Source organism: Podarcis erhardii (assembly GCF_964252035.2).
Source record: "Podarcis erhardii genome assembly, chromosome: 1".
Lineage (NCBI taxonomy): Eukaryota > Metazoa > Chordata > Lepidosauria > Squamata > Lacertidae > Podarcis > Podarcis erhardii.
In genome coordinates this window covers 123,399,550-123,424,025 of record NC_138497.1, presented here as the reverse complement: position 1 = coordinate 123,424,025, position 24,476 = coordinate 123,399,550, and the positions used below count along the sequence as shown (strand labels likewise).

The 24,476-nt window shown below is 42.2% G+C and overlaps 1 protein-coding gene across 1 annotated transcript in view; it reads right to left on the bottom strand.

Moving 5' to 3' along the window:
• Window positions 1-24,476, bottom strand: part of DNAH7 (dynein axonemal heavy chain 7) — a 147,073-nt gene that overhangs the window by 99,185 nt on the left and 23,412 nt on the right. The window contains exons 9-19 of the mRNA XM_081849027.1: window positions 22,968-23,087; window positions 21,884-22,067; window positions 18,882-19,061; window positions 18,103-18,378; window positions 17,325-17,452; window positions 15,099-15,177; window positions 14,272-14,496; window positions 12,778-12,924; window positions 10,931-11,616; window positions 8,937-9,123; window positions 837-1,030 (exon numbers count right to left, since the gene is read on the bottom strand). Coding sequence (XP_081705153.1) covers window positions 837-1,030; window positions 8,937-9,123; window positions 10,931-11,616; window positions 12,778-12,924; window positions 14,272-14,496; window positions 15,099-15,177; window positions 17,325-17,452; window positions 18,103-18,378; window positions 18,882-19,061; window positions 21,884-22,067; window positions 22,968-23,087 — 2,406 coding nt within the window. The remainder of the gene's footprint in view (window positions 1-836; window positions 1,031-8,936; window positions 9,124-10,930; window positions 11,617-12,777; window positions 12,925-14,271; window positions 14,497-15,098; window positions 15,178-17,324; window positions 17,453-18,102; window positions 18,379-18,881; window positions 19,062-21,883; window positions 22,068-22,967; window positions 23,088-24,476) is intronic.

Genomic DNA, 24,476 nt, shown 5'->3' with positions numbered 1-24,476 from the left:
TGACTCATCAGTGGCATGTGGACCCCAGAAGCTTGCCCCAGGAGGGAATGTGGCCCTCGGTTGGAAAATGGTTTCCTACCCCTGTTGTGAAGGGGACACAGGAGACAAAGTGCTGTATTTTCCGGCGTATAAGACGACTGGGTGTATAAGACGACCCCCAACTTTTCCAGTTTGGGATATACTCGCCGTATAAGACTATCCCTCTTCTAACGCACACCAAATAAAAATTTAAAAAAACAGTCTCCAGTCCGGCTCAGAAATCCACTCCACTTCCCAGTGGCTTGCGGGGGGGGGGCACGTGGCCAGGTCTATTTAAACAGAGGAGCGAGCCGGAGGGCTTCCTCGTTGGCTCGCTTCCTCAGTTGCTAGGATGTCACTGAACTTCACTCGGTTATTGCTTTTGTCGGACCTGCTGAAGCATTTTGGGGAGGGTTTTTTACTGCTTTTGTTGAGCCACTCTTGTGGAATTTGCTAGTGGTCTACTACCGGGAGCAGTTTCAAGCGTATTTCTGCTTCATCTAGAGAGCTTGGTGTCCTCTGATTTAATTTGCTGTCATTTTGACCTTTGGTGGGGGTTTGCTGCAGGAGCTGCTGCTGTAGCCAGCGTATAAGACGACCCCTGACTTTTGAGAAGATTTTCCTGGGTTAAAAAGTAGTCTTATATGCCAGAAAATACAGTAGTGAAAAATAACGTCAGGGCTACAACGGGAGGGATGGCAACGTTTTCAGTATATAAGGAACAGGTGACTATGTGTCTATGTGTTCATTGTTGCCTCACAGCATGTGAAAACTTCGTTAAGGTGAATTACGGCTGCGTATCAACCAATACTATATACCGTGTCGGATCTTTGGTCTCTGAAAGAATCTCCAGCAATTCATCATTGGATAAGAAGAAGAATCTGGGGAAGAAGAGGCGCTTCTTTTCTAAATACTCATTCAGCCCCTTCAGAATCATTTCTAGGAATTCGTTGCATTTCTTCAGTTTTTCCAGCATCTTGTCTATCATCACTACCGTCAGAACATGCTTGTCCTGAAAAAAGGAAGAAAGGATTACGAAAACCAGCACCATCTCAGTCTAAAGGCCAGTTGTTGTTGTGTTAGGGACTCAGTTGCTCGAAAAGAAGGAGCGACGAAGCTGTGGCCATCTCAGTGTTGCTGGACTCCAACTCCCATCAGCCCCGGGTAGTGCGGCCAATAGAATGAGACTCTGGGAGCAGTAGTCCAACAAGATATGGAGGGTCACTGTTTTTACATCTCTGCTCTAGAAGGTGAAAGACCCAGAGGTGAGAGGAATTGGCTCCATTTTCATCTGTATATTTTTGATAATGAATCATTTTTGATAATGCACATTTTTTATAATGAATCATGTACATTTTTGATAATGAATCATCTTTGAAAGTTCCCTTGATCCTTCTGTGGCACTGACATGTCATTTCATTTCACTTTTCACTTTTAGTTTGTATACTGCCTTTCTGTATTACCACTACTGGATCTCAAACACATTGGCTCCCGAACAAATCAGCTCCAGAACAAACAAAACCCAGAAGTGAGTGTTTCGGTTTTCAAACGTTCCTTTGGAAGCCAAACATCTGACGGGGCTTCTGCGGCTTCCGATTGGCTGCAGGAGCTTCCTGCAGCCAATCAGAAGCCACGCTTTGGTTTTCAAATGTTTTTTAAAGTCGAACGGACTTCCGGAACAGATTCCGTTCAATTTCCAAGGTATGAATGTATACACAAGGCGGAAGAAACACCTAAGCACAAAAAAGCAATAAAAGCATAACTTTAAAATAATCAGCTTATATCAAATAAAGCAGCATTCAATAATCCTTTAGAATATAAAAGTAAGCAGTAAAACTAAATATCAGCAAATAATAATTAGACAGTTTGCACTTAACAATTGCATTAAAGAATTATTAAAGTATAATCAACAAAAATAATGGCATGTCACAATGCATAATATACCACAAAACATATAAAACCATGTAAATGGATCAAATTGAGAAGCAAGGACCCACAAATTTTAAAATAATTTAAAAAATAATAATCCCTGAACTCCTCTTCTCTCTTCTCAGCTGCTTCTGAATTTCATCACCTCCTGAATTTTTCCCTTGGCCAACATGTCCTGCCTATTCTACTTTTCAGTGGTGGCTTTGCTGATATTTTTGTTGTTAGCTTTCTCATTGTTTTTTTGTTGTTGTTGTTTTTGCTTTTTTTACTTTTAAAAATATTCTGTACTTGTCTGCCACTTTGACTCGCTGAGTCTCGAGCTGGGACAGTGGGATATAAATGTTCTCAATAAATAAACAAAGGAATAAACGGATGTGTGAATATTCACTGAGCCTTCTCAACATAGCTTTTATTTCAACACCGTACAGTATCTGACAGATGGCATGTATATAGCCAACATTTGAGAGCATGTGACAGGTTACCAGCCAGAATCTTGACAGCTGACTTATAACTAGCTCTGGCATGCAGTAACATTAGAGAAAGGCATGCAACCTGATGGAAAACCACAGCAAATACAATAGGAAATGGGAACGGAAGTGATGGAATTGGGTGCAAATTAAGGAATGCATAATAAGAAAAGGACTGTGGAATATTATTTTAATATATGTAGAGAGACTCTTGTGTGAACATAGATTGTAAGATTTACGGTTGTTTAATATGGAGGAATGGTTGCTGAAGTTGTTGGAGATAAAGTTGATATGTTTGATTAGAGAAAAACTATTGCTCATATTTATCAGTAACAGTAATTAGAGAAGCTCTTTTGGACTTCTTGTGTGAAAAGGAAAACGAATTAATCTGGCACATTTGGGTTGGAGGATTGGGGAAATATTGCTTAACAGTAAGTAGATCAGTTGGATGTCATTCTAGAGTGAATATTTTGAGTAATTTCTTTTACATATGTAACTGACAGACAAATAATCAGAAGTCCTATTGTTTTTCCTCTTTTTCCTCTCTTTTCCTTCTATTTTTTGGCTTTCCTTTGGTATTTTCTTTTCCCTCTCTCACTCTGTTTTTGTTTTTATTTAGATTAGTTTCTTTTATCTTATTGTATTATGAAAAAGCTTTAACAAAATCTTATTTTTTAAAAAAAGAAACACGCATGCGACCTTTAACAAATGAATTTACTAATGAATATCTTTTTTAAAAAAATTCATTTACTAAATTAAGCAACACTGTTTTTTAAAAAAGAAAGAAAGTGAATTGTTTTTAACATATCTTAACAAACATCATATGAGAGGAAGCATTTAAGATGAGGCACCCACACTTCAATTTTACAGAGGAGAGAAGGCATCTGCATATTTTGTTATTAATTACTTGGTTTATTTATTAAAACTCATTTGAGTAAGGGTTAGTATTTGACAAGCTCCAATAACTGAAGCAATCAGTATCTGACAGCTACTAACAGCTGGCATTCGCCAGCAATTAATATTGGACAGTATCTGTTCCACTATTTTCAACAGAATTTAGTAAATGTGGGGTTTAACTGTTTACCTTTCCTCTAGAATGGAGATAATGAAATTTGAGGTCAAGTGCCATGGAATATCTCAGTTGGTAGAGCATGAGACTCTTAATCTGAGAAACACAGGTGTGTACCCCATGTTGAACAAAAGATTCATGCCCAGCAGGAGGTTAGACTAGATGAGATTTTGATCCCTTCCAATTCTAAAATTCCACGTTTCTATGATATACTGCCATCAGGTTTTAAAAAATTGAAATCTGGGTGGATTTTGAAATGTTGCAGAATTCCCTTTTGCTTCTTGCTGACTGCTCTACTACATTGGAGGTCAATAGGCATACAAAGATATGTGTATGTTCTATTAGGGCTGGTTTTCAACACCGTGATACCATCACCAGCTAACCATCACGATATACTGATGCAGCTGATGGACTATATGCAACTGGCCGAGATGACCGGCAGAATCCGTGATCTGGGAGAAGAGAAGATGGAGGAAGACTGGGAGAAATTCAAAATGTATTTACAAAAACATTGTAATTTGGTTGAATTTTAAGAAGGATGCTGGATTATAAAAAACTGCTCACCACTAAATTAGATCTAAATTTGATGATAAGTGAGACTAAAGAAAATATAAAATTTTTTGGGAAGAAGTGCTAGATTATATTTGAATGAATGGACATGAGATTGAAAACAAGTTGATAATTTGTGTGGAAAAATTTTTAACAATGCAAATGGGAGCGGGAGACGTGAGGGAGTCCAAAGAAGTGATGAAATTGTTATGACAGAAATAAGATTGTTTATTATGTGTGCATTTATATTTTAAAATCTTAATAAATATTTATTAAAAAAAAAAAAATAACCATCACGATATACTGATATATCACAATGTCTGAAATAAGGATGGAGCTATGTAGAGGCCTTGGCTGGCTTCACAGTTTTTCCCCATGCTGTGATTTTCGGATAGTGAACACACATCATGATTCGCGATATATTGCCAGGTCAAAGGTTATGAAACCAATATCATGATATGGACTTGGATACGGTTTTGGATGATATATCGCCCAGCCCTAGTTCTAGTATGGCAAAATTTGTACACAGTGGAACTTTGGGTAACGTCGCCTCCGGCTTACGTTACCCTCTGCTTGTGACTGGTGCAAACCCGGAAGAATCGGAATGGATTACTTCTGGGATCGCGCTGTTCGTGTACGCGCAGAAGCGCTAAATCGCACTGCACATGCGCAGAAGTGATGATTTGGCTTGTGGCGTTTTCAGGTTGCGGCAGGGCCTCTGGAACGGATCCCCACCATAACCCGAGAGCCAGTGTGGTATAGTGGTTAAAAGAAGTGGACTCGTTATCTGGTGAACCGGGTTCGATTCCCTGCTCCTCCACATGCAGCTGCTGGGTGACCTTGGGCTAGTCACACTTCTTTGAAATCTCTCAACCTCACTCTCCTCACAGGGTGTTTGTTGTTGGGGAGGAAGGGAAAGGAGATCGTTAGCCGCTTTGAGACTCTTTAAGGGGAGTGAAAGGCGGGATATCAAGTCCAAACTCCCTTCCCTTCCCTTCCCTTCCCGAGGTTCCACTGTATATATTTTTCCATTTTAATGGACAGGAAATTGCTGCAGTTACCTGTTTCCCTTAAGGGTCATCGGGATGAAAATATTTAATACTCAGCTATGGACCTGTACTTCATCAATTAGAATAAGAAGACAAGTAGAATAAGATTTAACATGCAGAGATAGTGTTGTGTTTGGTTTCCTCCAGCCAGTGTCAGCTTCTCCCAACCACTGACTCTCTCTCATTCCCCCCTCTCTGCAGTCAGAAATCCTGTGTGGTCTAGACAGCTGCTTCCCTTTGGCAACTTGAACTTAAAGATGCTTAAATGCTTATTTTGTGCCCATAATTAAGACAATGGTCCCAAACCCAATGACCTGAGTATGGCAATAAGCTACATGAATGGGGAAACAGATTTAAATGTTACCCTACCCATGCAGACACTCCTCCCTCACATCTCATTCCTTTACTCTTAAGTAGAAATGCTTTCAAATAATCTTGTTACACTGGAGTGAGTGAACTTGGAATCAGCATGCTTCCTTGACTATGTATACCATGGGTAGGCAAACTAAGGCCCCGGGGCCGGATCCGGCCCAATCGCCTTCTAAATCCGGCCCGCGGACGGTCTAGGAATCAGCATGTTTTTACATGAGTAGAATGTATCCTTTTATTTAAAATGCATCTCTGGGTTATTTGTGGGGCCTGCCTTGTGTTTTTACATGAATAGAATGTGTGCTTTTATTTAAAATGCATTTGTGGGGCATAGGAATTTGTTCATTATTTTTTTTCAAAATATAGCCTGGCCCCCCACATGGTCTGAGGGACAGTGGACCCTCCCCCCGCCCCCCGCTGAAAAAGTTTTCCTTCTCAAAGTACCCTTGGCACTGCTATTTCTTGACATCCAATGGCCTTTTAAAATGTGGGGGGGGGTATTTTTGGTTTTTACTTTTATTATGTACAGTGGTAGCTCTGGTTGCGAACGGGATCCATTCCAAAGCCCTGTTCGCAACATGAGAAGAACGCAACCCGCGTCTGTGAGTGTCGCGATTTGCCGCTTCTGCACATATGAGTGACGTCATTTTGAGCGTCTGCGCATGTGCGAGCGGTGAAACTCGGAAGTAACTCTTTCCGGTACTTCTGGGTCGCCGCAGGACGCAACCTGAAAATGCTCAACCTGAAGCAAACGCAACACGAGGTATGACTGTATTTTGGGTTTTTAAATTGTGATTTTATGTTGCATCCGCCCTGAGACCTGAGGGTATAAGGCAGTATACAGATATAATAAATGAAAATAATAAAATAAGTTTTGGGTAATCTTTCGTCTCCTGTCCCCCAGATGCTTTCTATGCCCTTTCACCCTCAGCCCAGAGAAAAATGCTCTGATTGACGCCACATGAGCACCCTCAAGCGGTAGCTGCAATAAATGTACATTTTAGCACATTTTAGCACAGGCTACAGCCACCCATTTTCACGATTTCCTCTGGCTATATTTCACAGCTACAACTGTGATGGAACATCAGGAATAAACAAGGCAGTCATGGATCAAGATTTTACAGAGAATTGATGCTATTTGCAGATATCTTGCGGGGGGGGGGGATTAAAACTATACTGTGGCTAAGCCAGGGCATGGAAAAAGAATCTCTGGTCTGTTATTATGCCAAATCCCATATCCTAAGATATTTTAACTTCCATTTCTCTTCCCACGTTGATAAAGATCACGCCTTTATTCGACTCATTTAATCAAAAGCCAGGACGAAATCAAACGAGCAATTTTGTCCTCATTGCTCTGAGCCACACAGATAAAGCCTGTTCAAATCTGGGGTAAAACACAGGGCAGTGGGGATTTTTACAGTTTCTCGCAGCAATTATAAAACACAACAGCAAGTCAGAAAATCAACGCACAGGCTTAAATTTAGTTTACAATGATAGGGGATTTTTGTTCACCACTATAAAACCCAGTTGCTAATCCTAGACACACACTGCCACCTTCTGGGGGAAAGGATCCTGAGAGTTCATGAGCATGGAAATGGAATGGCAGAATGAGCTACCAGACCGTTCGTCGTAAGTACCAAGCTTTATATTCAGTCGTCAAATAATTTTTATGGAGTTTTTATAATTACATTGCATCAAAGCTAAAGAAAAACAGGGAAATGAAATGAAAATATCTATGATCTATGAAAGGATCTATGTTGTCCCCCAATTCTATGATTCTGTGGCTCTATCTACAAACTCTCTCTCTCTCTCTCTCTCTCTCTCTCTCTCTCACACACACACACACACACACACACACACACACTTCAAGATCAGCATGACGATGTCTTGTAATAAGGCAGGAATACCAAGACTTGCACCCAGAACTTTTACATTCGACCTACAAAGGAGCAGATGACATTTTGAACGCCACGTTTTTACAATATGCAAATCCAAACCTTTGCATGGTTAGGCTCCACTTGCCTAGTGCCAATTAAGTGTGCACAGGGCTGCACCCTAAGGGCCTGATCCCACTGAGTTCCCTGTGGTTTATCCTCTAATAAGGACAGAATAGGCATTATACGGGTCATTGGGCGACTGGGACTGCTTTGCTCTGTTCCTTATAACATCTAGTTTAACAAACGCATTACGGGACTTTGCATTGCCTATGCTCCACCCCCACCCCACCCCCAATGGCTGCTGACAGCTGGAACGACACTATTTCACATATAGTGTTGAAGTAGACATTACTGGGAAGAGGGGGTGAAAGAGACATGGAGCAGGGGCAGCTCAGTGTCTCCCACATTGCCTAGTGTGCACAGGATTGCAGCCTAATTATATTATTATTATTATTATTATTATTATTATTATTATTATTATTATTACCATGCACATCTGGCTGGGTTTCCCCAGCCACTCTGGGTGGCTCCCAACAGAATATTAAAAATACGAATAAAACATCAAACATTAAAAACTTCCCTAAATAGGACTGCTTTCAGGTGTCTTTTAAAAGTCAGATAGTTGTTTATTTCCTTGACATTTGATGGGAGGGCGTTCCACAGGGCGGGTGCCACTACCGAGAAGGCCCTCTGCCTGGTTCCCTGTAACCTCACTTCTCGCAATGAGGGAACTGCCAGAAGGTCCTCGGAGCTGGACTTCAGTGTCTGGGCTGAACGATGGGGGTGAAGAGGCTCCTTACTTGCATGCTTATTCAGAAGTAAGTTCCACTAAGTTCGCTGTGCTTCTCAGCAATGTATTCCAGAACAATTTAAGTCCTGCTGAAGTTATTAGGACTTACTTCTGAGCAAGCATACTGAGGGCCAGATATACAGTTGCAGCCGAAAACGCATGTACAGTAGTACCTTGGGTTAAGTACTTAATTCGTTCCGGAGGTCCGTTCTTAACCTGAAATTGTTCTTAACCTGAAGCACTACTTTAGCTAATGAGACCTCCTGCTGCCACCGTGCGACCGGAGCACGATTTCTGTTCTTATCCTGAAGCAAAGTTCTTAACCCGAGGTAGTATTTCTGGGTTAGCGGAGTCTGTAACCTGAAGCGTATGTAACCCGAGGTACCACTGTAATTGAAAGTAGCCCCGCTTGAAATTGATGCTACTTAGTAAACATCAGAGTAAGTTCAAGACACTGAGTTTCCACTCACAATTATAACATCTTTCATTCCTACAATTACATGCATTCTGTTAGAATCTTCCTAATATTCCTTCAAGTTAACAATGGTTAGTTTCCAACAGGATAGCTTTCAGCATGTGCAATTTAGTTTAGGACAGACTTTATTTCTGAATTGATTTTAAGCAGTATTTTTGAGCTTAGTAAGACAAACCACAATTCCCTTTTTGTTACCATCAGTATTTCTTTTCTGATTTCTAGATCATATGGGTGGGTCATAGACCACATTATGTATGCTGTTTCAAAAACAGAACCAATGTTACCTGGATGGCACATTTCATGATGTCCTTCCATGTTTTGTCCACAGAGGTGAATCGCCTCCCTTCTTCAGGCATCTGAGCCATAATGTCAGGAGAACTGAAAATTGGCTCCAGATACAACCAAGTGGCCTGAACTTTGAGCCATTCATCCAGGATCTCCTGCACCAGCAAAAGTTTTGCTTCCCATTCCCTGCAAAGCAGAACACACAGAGTTTTAGAACCTTGCTTACAGAAGCAACCTTTCTCTTGGGATGAACGCCCAACAAGGCGCCTAGTAAGTCTAAAAACTTCATACACCTGTAGAACTGGGAGTAAGGAAAAAATGCTAGCTCCGATGTAGTTCTCTCTCATGGTTTCACAAAGGAAAGCAGTTCCAGAGCCTGTGCTTACCCAACAACACAATGGTTCATGCCCTGTTCCCTTTCCCATCCTAGTCTCTGTTGGTTGGGGAGTCCATACTATGCAGTGAAATGCAAATTCTGTACCAAAAAGTCTCAGGCTATTAATGTTGAGCATAAAAGGTGTAACTAATTTTCAATAATAATAGTTGTTGTTGTTGTTGTTGTTGTTGTTGTTGTTGTTGTTGTTGTTGTTGTTAGTATTATTATTACCCTGCCCATCTGGCAGGGTTTCCCCCAGCCACTCTGGGCAGCTCCCAACAGAATATTAAAAACAAGATAAAACATCTGACATTAAAAACTTCCCTAAACAGGGCTGCCTTCAGATGTCTTCTAAAAGTCAGGTGGTTGTGTATTTCCTTGACCTGCACCTCCATGGACAGCTGTGAGTCCAAAAAGACTCCCAGGCTGTGCACCTGGTCCTTCAGGGGCACAGTTACCCCATTCAGCACCAGGGAGTCCTCCACACCAGCCCGCCCCCTGTCCCCCAAGACAGTACTTCTGTCTTGTCAGGATTCAACCTCAATCTTTTTGCCACCATCCATCCTCCAACCGCCTCCAGACACTCACACAGGACCTTCACCGCCTTCACTGGTTCTGATTTAAAAGAGAGGTAGAGCTGAGTATCATCTGCATAGTAATGAACACCCAGCCCAAACCCACATGGGAGAGATGATGATGATGATGATGATGATGATGATGATGATTGCATACACAGACAGGGGGGTTTTGTGTGTCTCAGTACCTACTGCATTAAGTGTTTTTTTTATTAAAAAAAAAACCAATTCTACTTTTCCTCTAGATTGATCAGTTTAATGCAGAGGAGGAGGCATATGGGGGAGAGGATGGAACCCTGAGGCACCCCACAAGTGAGAGCCCAGGGGTCTGAACACTCATCCCCCAACACCACTTTCTGGACATGGCCCAGGAGGAAGGAGCAGAACCATTGTATAACAGTGTCCCCAGCTCCCAGCTTCTCTAGATGGTCCAGAAGGATTTCATGGTCGATGGTATCAAATCCATAGACCTGTCCAATTTGCCTGCTTATTTAGTATCCACTCTTTGGGTTTTTGTAAAGGCAGGAGGAGAGTGACATAGGAGAAGCAGGAGTACATCTGTACAGAAACATAAAACCAATATGTATTATGTTTTCACTCACCATTTTACTTCACAGGGTTCCTGTGAGATTGCATGGTGTAAGAATGGTAGGGCCCAAGTAGGGACTGGTGGGAAATTAAGCAGAGGGTGGGCTCTGGGAGCCGAACTCTCCCTCCACCATAATGCTTTCCCTCCAAAAAATGTCCTACCTACTTTCCCTCCCAGAGGAGGCTACTTCCAGTTTCAAAGGAAAAAAAGAGAAAAACCACAGGAGTTAAGAGGGACGGGAGTTTACCTCTCTTCTCCAGCCTGCCCTGTACTTTAAACTACCTTCCTCCCACCTTGACTTTATATGAAATCAGCAATTTGCTTTTTCACAATGGTCTGCCACTCTCACATGTCCTTTGAGCCACAAATAGCTTTGAATGATCTACACCACAAATCAAACAAGGCCACTTGTGCGCTATGTTATTGACGTCGCCCCCTTAGGAAATATTTTACCTCATCTTCTTTTCGTAAGGTTTAATGAAAGGAGATCCTCTCATGGTCTGCGTTTTAACAATGTGGTCATCCAGCAACATCTGGATATCATCCACAGACGATAAAATGTGAGTCCCGGTTTCCCTGTAAGGAAGAAGAACAAATTCCATGGCATCCCATTCTGAAATCATTTTCACCATGGCCTTCTCAAGCGAATGCTCTTTGCTGGCTGTTTCACTGATGCCTTCAAATTTTTCCAAGAATGGCTCAAGGTGCATATCAATATATGAAGAGACAGTTGAATCTTCGGAGGGCTTCAGAGGGAACCCGGCGATTTCTGACATGGCCTCCCAATGCCGGTCTTGCAAGCCGGGGTTGCAAATGACTTGGATCAACGGAATATGCTCCTTAAATTCCTCCACTTTTGTCCTGACCCTCGTTGTTAGAAATAAGGCATTTGGGGAATCGTGGAAGGTTTTTTCCAGTTTGTACAATGCACGCCAGTAGTTCCCTGTATCCAGCTCAACTGTATCTGGGTTGACCTTGGTGAATATTCCATCCATCCAGTTCCTGTATTTGGTGTTAAACTCTACTGCCATATCATAAAGCCGAAGATACGGATTTAGGGTATCTTGGATTTTTTTACGTTGAGGATACTGAGATGCTAACCACCCATACGCCTCCTCTTCTGCATTAAACTGATCAATCTAGAGAAAAAGCAGAATTGTTTTTTTTACAAAAGTAACATAACATAGGTCATATCTACACTACAACTTTTAGAGGGTGGAAGTCATACATATGATTTAAAAATCTACACAATGCAGTAGGTACTGAGATACCAAAAAACCCTGTCTGTGTATGCCATAATAATAATAATTTATTTATTTATTTATTTATTTATTTATTTATTTATAATCCGCCCATCTAGCTGGGTTTCCCCAGCCACTCTGGGCAGCTCCCAACAGAACATTAAAAACACGATAAAAGATCAAACATTAAAAACTTCCCTTTTTTAATGTTGGCTGCCTTCAGATGTCTTCTAAAAGTCAGTTGTATATTTCCTAGACATCTGATGGGTTCTGCCCAGAGATGGAAAGAAGATGTAATACCAACCAAGGAAGAGTGGCTAATTAAATTAATGGATTATGCCAAAATGGCAAGGTTAACGGATGTAAGAAGAAACCAAGAAGAAGAGGGGTTTTTTAATTAAAGATTGGGGAAAATTTGTGGAATTATTTGAAAAACTCATGTATGCAAATAAGCTCATTAGCAGGATTAACGTTGAACATAACATTTAGAGAAACTAAAGAATAAACTAAAGATGGGAAACTGCAGTATGAAAATTAAAATTAAAAAGAAACCACAAAAGGGGAGGGAAGGAAATCAAATATATGTGTGTTAGAAATGTATGTGATTTGTGTTTTTGTCTGTAAATCTTTGAAATACAAAAAACAAAAATGTATATATACAGTTGTACCTTGGTTGTCGAACGCTTTGGCACTTAAACGTTTTGGTTCCCAAACGCCGCAAACCTGGAAGTGAGTGTTCCGGTTTGTGAACTTTTTTTGGAAGCTGAACATCCGACACAGCTTCCGATTGAGTGCAGGAAGCTCCTGCAGCCAATCGGAAGCCGTGCCTTGGTTTCCGAACATTTTTGGAAGTTTTCGCTACCTGACTTCAACAAACCTGACATCATCTACGTTGTCAGGTATATTGCAGGTAGCTGTGGATTCCCATAAACGACCTCGCAGACAAAACAGGGAGGCCTGGCAGCCCGCATTTGCCAGAATTGAATCTGAGACCTTCTGTATGGTCTGTCATTGAGCTACGAGCTACCATCCTCTATGAAGACAAACCCAAAGCCTTACCTTATCAGCAGCTGCATCTAGCTTTGTATTCAACGCCTGGGCTTTTTTCAGGTACCGGTTGATTTCCTGAAGGTCCCCGTAAGAATAAAATTCTTCAACTTGCTTAGCATAACTCTCCAGCTCCTCGACAAATCTTTCGCAGCGCATCTAATAAAAAGTTGCAGATATGAAACATATTTAGTATGCCTTTTGTCACTGGGTTTGCACTGGGTTTCCCTGTTTAGAGAAGCTTTTCATGTTTGATGTACAGTATTACAGTATTTTAATATTTTTTGGGAAGCCACCCAGAGTGGCTGGGGAAGCCCAGCCAGATGGGCGGGGTATAATTAATAAATTATTATTATTATTATTATTATTACTATTATTATTATTATTATTTACTATTAGATCCTAATAGCTAGAGCAACATCTTTGAGGAGATAACTCTGCACACAGCAGAGGATTCTAGGAACATGGGGAGGAACTCAGCATCACACTATTACCGTACAGTGGTACTTCAGGTTATTATTAATTATTATTATTATTATTATTATTATTATTATTATTATTATTACAAGAAATAAAAAATACAGAACATCTGTACTGTAATACAAGTGAGAGCCAAGGTTCTAAAACAGCCTAGCCATAAAGCCCATCATAAAGCAGGCACCCCCAAACTCAGCCCTCCAGATGTTTTGGGACTACAGTTCCCATCATCCCTGACCACTGGTCCTGTTAGCTAGGGATGATGGGAGTTGTAGTCCCAAAACATCTGGAGGGCCAAGTTTGGGGATGCCTGCTACAAAGCAATTACTTTAACTATTTCCCATGGAACTATTACACATAAAACCTTTAGTACTATGATTTATATTTTAAAAGGTAGCCCTTTGTGATGCTTTGTGAGCTAACAAGTTAAGGCCCCAACCCAGCTGCAGAAGAACACAACCACAGAAATGTGGAGTTGGAAGGGACCCCGAGGGTCATCTAGTCCAACCCCCCGCAATGCAGGAATCTCAATGAAATCATCCATGGCAGATGGCCATCCAACCTCTGCTTAAAAACCTCCAAGGAAGGGCAAATGTTTCTGTATATCATCCCCATTTGCTGGGATTTTGGTAGGTCAATTATACTACTAAAAGGAATAAAGCCCAAATTGGTACTTGCCTTGAGCAAGTTAACTGATATCCACTTGCTTTAAAATAAGCACTATCAACACAGCAATCCAAAGTATTATCCCAGTAAACCAAGTACAGTGGTACCTCAGGTTACAGACACTTCAGGTTACATACGCTTCAGGTTACAGACTCTGCTAACCCAGAAATAGTACCTCGGGTTAAGAATTTTACCTCAGGATGAGAACAGAAATCATGCGGCGGAGGGAGCGGGAGGCCCCATTAGCTAAAGTGGTACCTCAGGCTAAGAACAGTTTCAGGTTAAGAACGGACCTCCAGAATGAATTATGTTCTTAACCCAAGGTACCACTGTACCTTTAAAAAAGAAGAACTGAACGCTTACTTTAAGCCCTTCTTGAAATTGTTCTGTTTTCTCCTTTATGATCTTTCTGTGTTCTTCAAAAATCTCCCCCATTCGCCCATACCACTGAAAGACACTGTTGTTCAGTCGAATATCTACTGGCGAAAGATTTGTACACTCTATCAGGAATGCAAGGCAGTTTTTAGAGTCAATTAATCTCTGCTCCATCTCCAGCATGTCAACTGTTTCCACCTTCTCGATATAAGCCTAGTGGGGGAAGAAACAACAACTGATTCATACTCTTGGTGGCAAACACATTTTAGCACTCTTTCAACCTGAAAAAAATTCATTTACAATGGCACCTCGGGTTACAGATGCTTCAGGTTACAGACTCTGCTAACCCAGAAATAGTACCTTGGGTTAAGTACTTTGCTTCAGGATGAGAACAGAAATCGTGTGGCGGCAGCGGGAGGTCCCATTAGCTAAAGTGGTACCTCAGGTTAAGAGCAGTTTCAGGTTAAGAACAGACCTCCAGAACGAATTAAGTTCTTAACCCGAGGTACCACTGTACTGCATTTTAACGGACCACTAGTATTTATTCATTTATTTATTCTTAAACATAAAGTACAGCCACACTCCAAGACAGAATTAGGTTTGCTTAGATATGGCGAAAGGAATTCCGAATAGAGTCATTAAAGTGTGCTTTATAAAAATTTGTTAAGCCAAAAAGGAAGGAAACCTTGGGGGGAGGGGTCACTTGTCCTGGGCGGTACTTTTGCATAGCCTGTGTGGGTTCTTAGAATTGAGATAACCTTTTGTTTTCAGTTTTTTTAAAGTAAATTTATTTCCTTGCAAAAAGAAATGCATACCTTAAATTCCATTAGTTCGTGTGTATTTGATGGGGTGGAAAGGGCCTTCTCTGCTATCTTTTCAAACTCTTCACACAGCCTGAAGTTGGAAAAGCAAATTAGAGAGATGGGTAGATAGACAGACACATACATGCAACAGATTTGAGAAAGCCATCCTTTTCACATTTCAGTGATGCAGTGCCTTTCGGTCTCAGAGGTGAGTAGACTTCAGGCTTCCTAGAATTCCGAGATCCACCACCCAGAATCCTCCGGAAAAATAATCTCTCAAAGGACCTGTTGATGGCATTTTACCATTGTACTGTTGAGAGTGTACAGTGGTGCCTCGCAAGACGAAATTAATTTGTTCCGCGAGTTTTTTCGTCTTGGGATTTTTTCGTCTTGCGAAGCACGGACTTTGGAAAAGCTTCAAAAATCACCAAAGTCTTCAAAAACCTCAAAAAAGGCTACCACACCGCGTGCTATGAGTTGTTCCTCGAAGTGAATGCACGGTTTTAAGAAAAAGGAAACAAACTTGCAAGACAAAGGAAACAAACTTGCAAGACATTTTCATCTTGCGAAGCAAGCCCATAGGGAAATCCGTCTTGCGAAGCAACTCAAAAAACGAAAAACTCTTTCGTTTTGCGAGTTTTTCGTCTTTCGAGGCATTCGTCTTGCGAGGTACCACTGTATTAACTTATGGTCTGTGTGTGTGGTTTGGGAGCTGCACGGTCAGGGAATAAAACTGCTGTCCAAGGTTGTAAAGACTGCGGAGAGAATAATTGGGTACACTCTTCCCACCTTGGATCAAATCTATGCTTCCAGGTGCCATAAGAAAGCTGCAGAGATAGTATAGGATAGTGCGCACCCCGGAAATGATCTCTTTCAGCTTCTGCCTTCTGGAAGAAGGTACAGGGTTATAAAGACTAGGACTAGCCGCCTGAGAAACAGTTTCTATCCAAATGCGATTTTGGTTTTAAAAGCAGTGTAAGGTATGTGAGTATATTGTATTCAATTATGGGGTATCAGAGTTTTTAGGGGCTAAGCAGGCTGGGATAGCAGGTTTGTTGGTTTTTGAATGTCTGGTGTAGATTTTTTTCAATTTTGTTGCTCTGTATGGGACAATGACAATAAAGATTATCGTATCGTACAGAAGAATTTGGAGCCCTGGGTTCATTCTGCCCCCAGGGCTTTCGCACAAAAATCCACTCCAGGTTAGCTTCCCCCTCCAACCAGCTGTCTTCGTTTCAGCAGTAAAATGTGGACGAGTAATTTTGTTTTCTTCATTCTAAAACAATCAGAAGCCAGTAATTATCGCGTATCTAATTCAAATCTACCAGGAGATCCAAGTGTACCTTCTATCTTAATTTAAGCATCCTTCTACAACAGAGGAGAAGGGAAGGCCTACGCACTCCCCATTCTGAATGTCTTTTATAAAACAATTCCACAACCAGGCAGCGTCAGAGAGAGGGCAGGCAGAGTTGTGCTGCGGAAGAGAAAACTGTCGCTTTACTGGGAACAGGGACCATGTGATAGGGCCTGATCCTTTGCACAGAACAACGCAAGAAACAACACAAGGGGCAAAAGAAATATAGTCCGAGCAATTATAATTGAGCAATAACTTGAGTGAGGTGCGTAGTGGCATGAGAACATATAGGGCAGCGAGAACAGAGCATCTTAAAAAAAGAACATGTCCTGATCCAAGAAGGGGAGATTCAGACATGCAAACTGCCTTCCAAGTGCACAACCATCGCTGATGAAGATGTGCATTCGGACACAGGCATTCCCACCCACATGGCAATCTCATACAGGCCCAATTGAATCGACTGCATCAGAACTGAGGAGCCTCAGGCTCAGGGTTATATGTGACCATCTTCTCCTGCACGGTCCAACTCTCTTCAACTCTATGATTTTTGCCCAGCTGGGATGCATCCTTGAACTCCGATGATGCCACTTTGCTGAGGAGCAAAAACCTCAGATTTTTGCATGGCTGCCATGTAGCTAATTGCACAAAGGAAAGAGTTACATCCATTGACCCACCCACCTTTCCCTCTGGCCACATCCACCACTGGCCCACAGACCTGGAAGGCTGGAAAAAGGTTGCCCAAACTTATACTGGGTACACCTTTTCACGTGGTTACAGATCCAGATCCAGATCCTAAACTGTTACAAATTAGGTGCCCCCCCCCCATTAGACTTGGATCAGGGCCACCGTTGTTTGTACTTAAAAAAAAAAGATATTACTCTTACCTCGTATTTAGATCCTGATGGTCTTTGAACATTTTGGCAATGATTTTGGAACAAATAGCATCAGCTCGTTTTGTCAGCGTTCTAATCAGTTCATCACAGTGCAACTCAAACATTCCGAGACGAATAACCTGCAGCACAAATACGAGTGAGAAATTTGTTGATCACAGAAAGCAATAATCCCCCCTCAAAAAAATTTACAGTTATCGCTCAATTTTAATTGCTCGGACTATATTTTTTTTTTGCCCCTTGCGTTGTTTCTTGATAGGTTTGGCAGTTCTGTGCAAAGGATCGGGCCGTATTGTATGGTCCCCGTTCCCACTAAAGCAACAGTTTTCTCTTCTGTGGCACAACTCTGCCTGCCCTCTCTCTGACGCTGCCTGGTTGTGGAATTGTTAGCATTACAGCTAAACTTTTTTTTAATTTAAAAAAAAGTTATAATAATCCTGCTGATCATTTGCATTTTTTCTTTCTTTAAAAAGGTAAAAGGTAAAGGACCCCTGGACGGTTAAGTCGGCTATGGGGTTGCGACGCTCATCTCGCTTTCAGGCCAAGGGAGCCGCAGTGGTCCCTATTTATCTAATTGCACTGAGGTGCTTTAGAACTGCTAGGTTGACACGAGCTGGGACCAAGCAATGGGAGCTCACCCTGTCATGGGGATTCGAACTTCTGACCTTCTGATCTACAAGCCCAAGAGGCTCAGTGATTTAGACCACAGCGCCACCCATGTCCTGGAGAACACTAAATGAAACTGCCCAGCCCACTTCCATGCATGCATTACCTTTCTAGAATTGTACTGAATTTCATCCCGGAGGTTTTGATACTGGGCAATCGCTCCTGTTATTTCGTCATACGTGTGCTCCTCTGAAAGGAACTGATCGATGTCTCGATCTGCTTGTTTGTTGATCAAATCGTGGTACTTGTCGTAGAGTTTGAGGTGCTCAATAGGCGCCACGCTCTGCTTGGCAATCTCATCTCTCACCTTCTTCTTATGCGCTTCCAAAATTTCATCCAGGATTACGGGTCTCAAGTTCATGGATCTGGTCTTGCTTTCAGGCTTTCAAAACAAGACATATGCATAGTTTCTCTTACTTTAAGTATTTTGCTTTGCTTTTTTATTAATAGAAAAATCAAGCATGCAAGGTTTTATCAAGTTATACAGGAGCAATCCTATACTGAAGATGTACCAGCTGAATAGATTTGTGACCTAGCAGAAGACGTGCTATGTCAGCAGGTCAGATGATGATGATGATGATGATGATGATGATGATGATGATGATTTCTTCTTTATACCCTGCCCTGGGTGGCTCCCAACAACATATTAAAAACACAATAAAACATCAAACATTTAAAATTTCCCTAAACAGGGCTGCCTTCTGGTGTCTTCTAAACAGGGCTGCTTTCAGGAGAATGTTACTGGGAAATCATCCCCTCCAATGTCAACAGAGCTTACGTCCAGGGAAGTAACAGTTCATATCTATAGCTCACAAGCTATAGTTCAGTTTTTTAGCTCAAGGCTGGCAGAAAAGCAACAAACTACGTTATTAGAGAATTGCTTACCCACTTTGAATAAAGCTTGGTCTCCACTCTGGGCAGCAGGTTAACAGCTTTCACCATAACTGAATAAATATTCAGAAATATGACTTCATAGTCGGAAAATGTAGGCTCAAACTTAACATTCTCGTTTTCAAGGATCAGCCTTATTATAAATCCCGAGTGTTCATAGGCTCGATGAGATTTCTGCAGAAAAAGAACTAAATGCATTAGCTAGCATACAGAAGAGAAAGCAATCAGGCTCAATGTATTATGACTCCAACCCATGTCCCAGACAGGTTCAGAGGGTAGCAACAAGAGAACAGGCCTTTTTCTGTGGTGCTTCCCCGATTGTGGAATGACCGCTCCCCGCTTAAAACGGGGGGTGCCCTTTGCGTGGACGCGCGCAGCCCCTAGATCTGGAGCAGCTCCATCAACACAGGCTTGGATTTGCCTTCCCTCAGGAGGGATACCTGGAGGTCTCCGCCTACCTCAGTCAGTTGTCCAATCCCACCTGGGGGAAGCGTTGCCAAGGAGACCAGGCCAGGTAGGGGAGGGATTACCTGCCCACACAATAGAGGGAGGATCTTACCTGGGAATCCTCACTTGGCTCCAGAGCTTCTCCCACCCTACCCACCCTCAGTTAATGTCTTATTTTGCAGGTTAACTTTTCTTCACAGGTATGCGGGCGCTGCTACGTTAAGGTCGCTGTTAAAGGGCCGGAAAGGAATTTCCCTGCATTGGCAGGTTTCGCCTTTCCCGTAGCAAAACGTCACAACTTTGGCGGTATCAGGCCTTGGGCGGAACCCTTTAGTCCATCTTCCTCTTTGTGGCAGCGATACCAGGGTTCCCCGTTAAAGGGGTTTCTGAAGGGAGGCTTTGACCATACGCCGAAAGGTCGTCATTGCTCTCCCCTGCAGCGGTGGCGTAACGGGGGCGGCTATCTCTGCTTGAACATAGGTTCTCCAGAGCCGGCCCATCCCCCCCCCCCACACACTGGATAACCCTGATGCTCCCTAGGTCCCCGGCTGGGGACTGGGGAGGGAGAACGCCCAATGCCTAAGCCAAGGTCTACCCACATTTGAAATTTAATAAAGTTGTGGCCAATTTAATCCCATAGCACGTTGTCTAGAGTCGTTATTCCACATCACGGGGGGGACCGCGCGGGATCTGGGGACTCCACCTGTTCATGCAATGCTCTCTCCAGAGAGGCTTGCCATCATTACATGTCTTTAGGTGCTAGGCAAAAACATTCCTCTTTACCCAGGCCTATGGCTATTCAATAATCTACAGCCTGTGAAAGTGTGGAGGAGAGGACTGTTATTATGATGACTAATTTTCTTTTTAATTAAGCTGTCAGTATGCTTCTTATCAGGGACGCAGGTGGCGCTGTGGGTTAAACTACAGGGCCTAGGGCTTGCTGATCAGAAGGTCGGTGGTTCAAATCCCCGTAACGGGGTGAGCTCCCATTGCTCGGTCCCTGCTCCTGCCAACCTAGCAGTTTGAAAGCATGTCAAAGTGCAAGTAGATAAAAAGGTACCGCTCCGGCGGGAAGGTAAACGGTGTTTCTGTGTGCTGCTCTGGTTTCACCAGAAGCGGCTTAGTCATGCTTGCCACATGACCCGGAAAAACTGTCTGTGGACAAACATCGTCTCCCTCAGCTAGTAAAGCGAGATGAGCACCGCAACCCCAGAGTTGTTCACGACAGGACTTAACTTTCAGGGGTCCTTTACCTTTACGCTTCCTATTATGTTTTTATTATGTTTCTATCGTTGAAGTTCTGTAATGTGTTTTTAATGTTGTTCACCGCCCTGGGATCTTTTGTTACAAAATTTGATAAATTTTGATAAAATAAATTGAATTATTGTTGTTGTTGTTGTTGTTGTTTTCAGCTGGAACTCGCAAGAACTCAGTTCCAGAACATCTCAGGTGGATGCCATTGCCATTCTAAGAGAACAAGGGAGATGTTCATGGTGAGTTCCAGCACCTCTTTCCCCAGAAAAATAGCACATTATTATTATTATTATTATTATTATTATTATTATTATTATGTGTGGGGATGGGTTGTGGCATTCTTGGACTCTTCAGACACTTGTCCATTCTTAAAGAAACGTCAAGTTTTCAGGGCTGAAACAATGGCTTCTGTTTCGTTTTGCATTGACTTAGGTACAGATGTCTGTTATCTGTTCACAAGAAACATAAAGGTCCCTGAGTCATGATCAAGATATGAAGGAATGAGGCCACCTTACACTGAGCCAGGCCATTGGTCCATCTATCTTAGTATTCTCCAAGGCTTACTGAGGCTCACTGCATAATGCTAAAACTACAATGTGCTGTTACATACAAAGCAGGCCAATGAGAGGCAATATGAGTTGACTTGTCATGTTGATAACTATTGACACCTGTTCCACCCTGAATTTCAAATTTGCAAAGATAATTGCAATCAGTACATTAATCACAATCTTCACAATCATGGTATCTCCTCCCTGCTAGGCAAAGTATCGGTGCATTAATAATAATTTCACGTGTCTGAATTCACCCTTTCCCCTTGAATATTCAAGACTCGCAATCACTAGCTGAGCATAAGTCACGTTAGCCAAGCTACAGCGGTGTTCCTTTGTGTATCAAAAGCCAAAAAAAATGCCTGATCTTTCACAGCCTTTTGCAGATACAGTGGTACCTCAGGTTACATATGCTCCAGGTTACATATGCTTCAGGTTACAGACTCCGCTGACCCAGATATAGCACCTCGGGTTAAGAACTTTGCTTCAGGATGAGAACAGAAATTGTGCTCTGGCGGTGTGGCAGCAGCAGGAGGCCCCATTAGCTAAAGTGGTGCTTCAGGATAAGAACAGTTTCAGGTTAAGAACAGACCTCCGGAACGAATTAAGTACTTAACCCAAGGTACCACTGTATCTCTATCTCTATCTCTATCCTCTATCTTCCTAGAAAATATATTCATAAGACGCACACTGAAACATGGGGCATGTATAGACAAGTTCATAGTCCAGCCAGGGAATCTTACTTACTGGAGGGGCTACAATTAAATCTGTAAAATCCTGCATTGAAACCAAAGCTAAACTTTGAAGTTGCTGGGTCATTAAAGTAGCAGCGCAGTTGAAAAAGGCCTCTAGTTTGGCACTGCTGGCATTTGTGGGCACTTGCTTTCGTTTATTGCCTTGGTAATAGATATTCTGCACTTCTGGAAACCACCTGAAAGGAAAAGTAAATCTTTTAAGTGAATCTCACCTGAACACACCTTTTAACACTATTTTTGGTATTGTTAACTAAATTGTTTCTCTCAGTATGACCTTTTTTCCACTAAAAAACCCCCAAGAACTGTCCATTTTATCTGCCTGTACCGCAGGCCACACAAAAGCATTCTCTTTTATAATGTCCCCTCAACAGGTTTCCCATATTCTCCTAAGGGTTCAAACGTCCTGTCTTGCAAAACCAGACAATAAAGTCTGTGATGTCACGGGCACTAGCCAATAGGATCCCAATACCTTGGGAGTCGAACAGAATCCGTTCCGGAAGCCAAAATGTTCCAAAACCAAATTGCAGCTTCTGATTGGCTGCAGGAAGCTCCTGCAGCCAATCGGAAGCTGCGGAAGCCCCGTCGGACGATCAGCGTCCAAAAGAACATTCAGAAACCAGAACACTCTGGTTCGAGAACTAGGCTGTTCGACTTGCAAGGTACGACTGCACAGTCATACAGCCACGTTCCACACAGCACTCCAAATGACAATAAACACGCTGGTTAAGAGAATAATCACATCTTTTCCAACAAACGAAATATGGCGGGCTCTTCCATGAAAAAAAAACCACTGCAAACCCACCCACCCTCCCCCACAAAATAATATCATTGCAGATAAACAGGAAATTAAAATTAAAACAAAGAGCAGAATTAATTCCATTTGAATACACGAGAGTAGTGACAGGCTGATGTACACATACAGTATACATACCCCCTAGACAGTTCTAGTATTCATATCAAAAACAACATTTCAAGGATAACAGGAAACTCCATCCCTGAACAAGCAATCGAAAAAGGAGTTGTGGCCAGCCCTTAAACCTGAGGCACATTATTCACAGAATACGCTTTGGTCTTACTTTTTAAAAAGAGCGTCTTTGGTAGCTTCCATATGCCTCACAACAATGTTCTGGAAGAATGAGAGCTCCATCGATTCCGAACGATTATGAAATGCTTCTTTATCAAATAAGCGCAAATCTCTGTAGGAGTCATGAAAACAATCTGGTAAACACCTTTTCCCAAGCCACTTGCCTCTGATGTTTATAGCTTTAAACAAAGAAAACCGTGAATGCTCTGTTTTGCTGCGTGTTAAGATCCCCAGGAGCTTCCCAATAATAAAGGCACAATCGACACGGAGTTTAGTTTTAGTTTATTGGCATAATTTTGGTCACAACTTTATTGATTACAGATAGTGAATGGTTTGTTTAGGCATTAGTTCCCAACTAGCTGCACCTGACCTCAGCAGGACAGCACTGATGCCTGGGCCCCACCATATTGTCAGTACAGGTGAGCACCGTGGGGGAACACTGGTATGGTCACGTGAGTCAAGCTCACTCCAAAATGCTCCCAGGGACTCTTGCATGGCCCTACCCCCCAAAAGGGGTCGACAAAAGCATGGAGAGTCCCTGGATTCCTTTAACGGAATACCTGTTGTGCATTGGAGGGGCCATTGAACCAATGACTAACCGCCAAACCTTACAAAGCTGTGATGATTTGCTACACGGCAGGTGAAACCCAAGTGCTACCAGCCAATCAGCCAAATGGGAAAATTCCTACCGGGCCCCTGCCCCAACAGCAGACGACCCACAACGGCATAGCAAGGTCATAAAGGTAAAGGTAAAGGGATCCCTGACCATTAGGTCCAGTCGCGGACGACTCTGGGGTTGCGGCGCTCATCTCGCTTTATTGGCCGAGGGAGCCGGCGTACAGCTTCCAGGTCATGTGGCCAGCATGACTAAGCCACTTCTGGAGAACCAGAGCATTTTTAAATAATTAAATATGAAAACAGATTACAAGTGTATGGATGGAAGATGCCTTAATTTAACAGCTTATGTACAATCCAGATTGTAACACGCGTCTTCTGACTTAAAACAGTATGTTTCTCGATTTGAATCTAGACGGCTTCAATAGTCTTATGAATTCTTTTAAAGGCATCTGGATTCAAATAAAAGTAATCACATATCTTCAATAAAAGTTGATAACGCACATGGTAATTAACATAATAAGAAAATGTAAGACTCAAAGGGGAGACGACAGAAAATTTACTTCACCATTTGCTTCCTATTTGGTGCAAGGGATAAGAAAAACACTAAAAACTCAAATTTCATTAGCTCTTCTGGGTAAAGTTTTTAATAAATCAAGAATGAGCCACTCCCTGGGCTGCTTATACCAAGTGCAAAACAAGACAACATGGTCCAAACACACTATTTCTCTTATTCCACAGGAACAAATATGTTATTTAAGTGGAGTCTACTTAAATCAGCCAAGTAGAAGGGGAAACTTGTAACTAGACACCATAAATGGTCTCCTATATTTGTAAATCATTATTGTCTCGGGCAATTCTGCGTAACATAAAAACGTAAAAAATA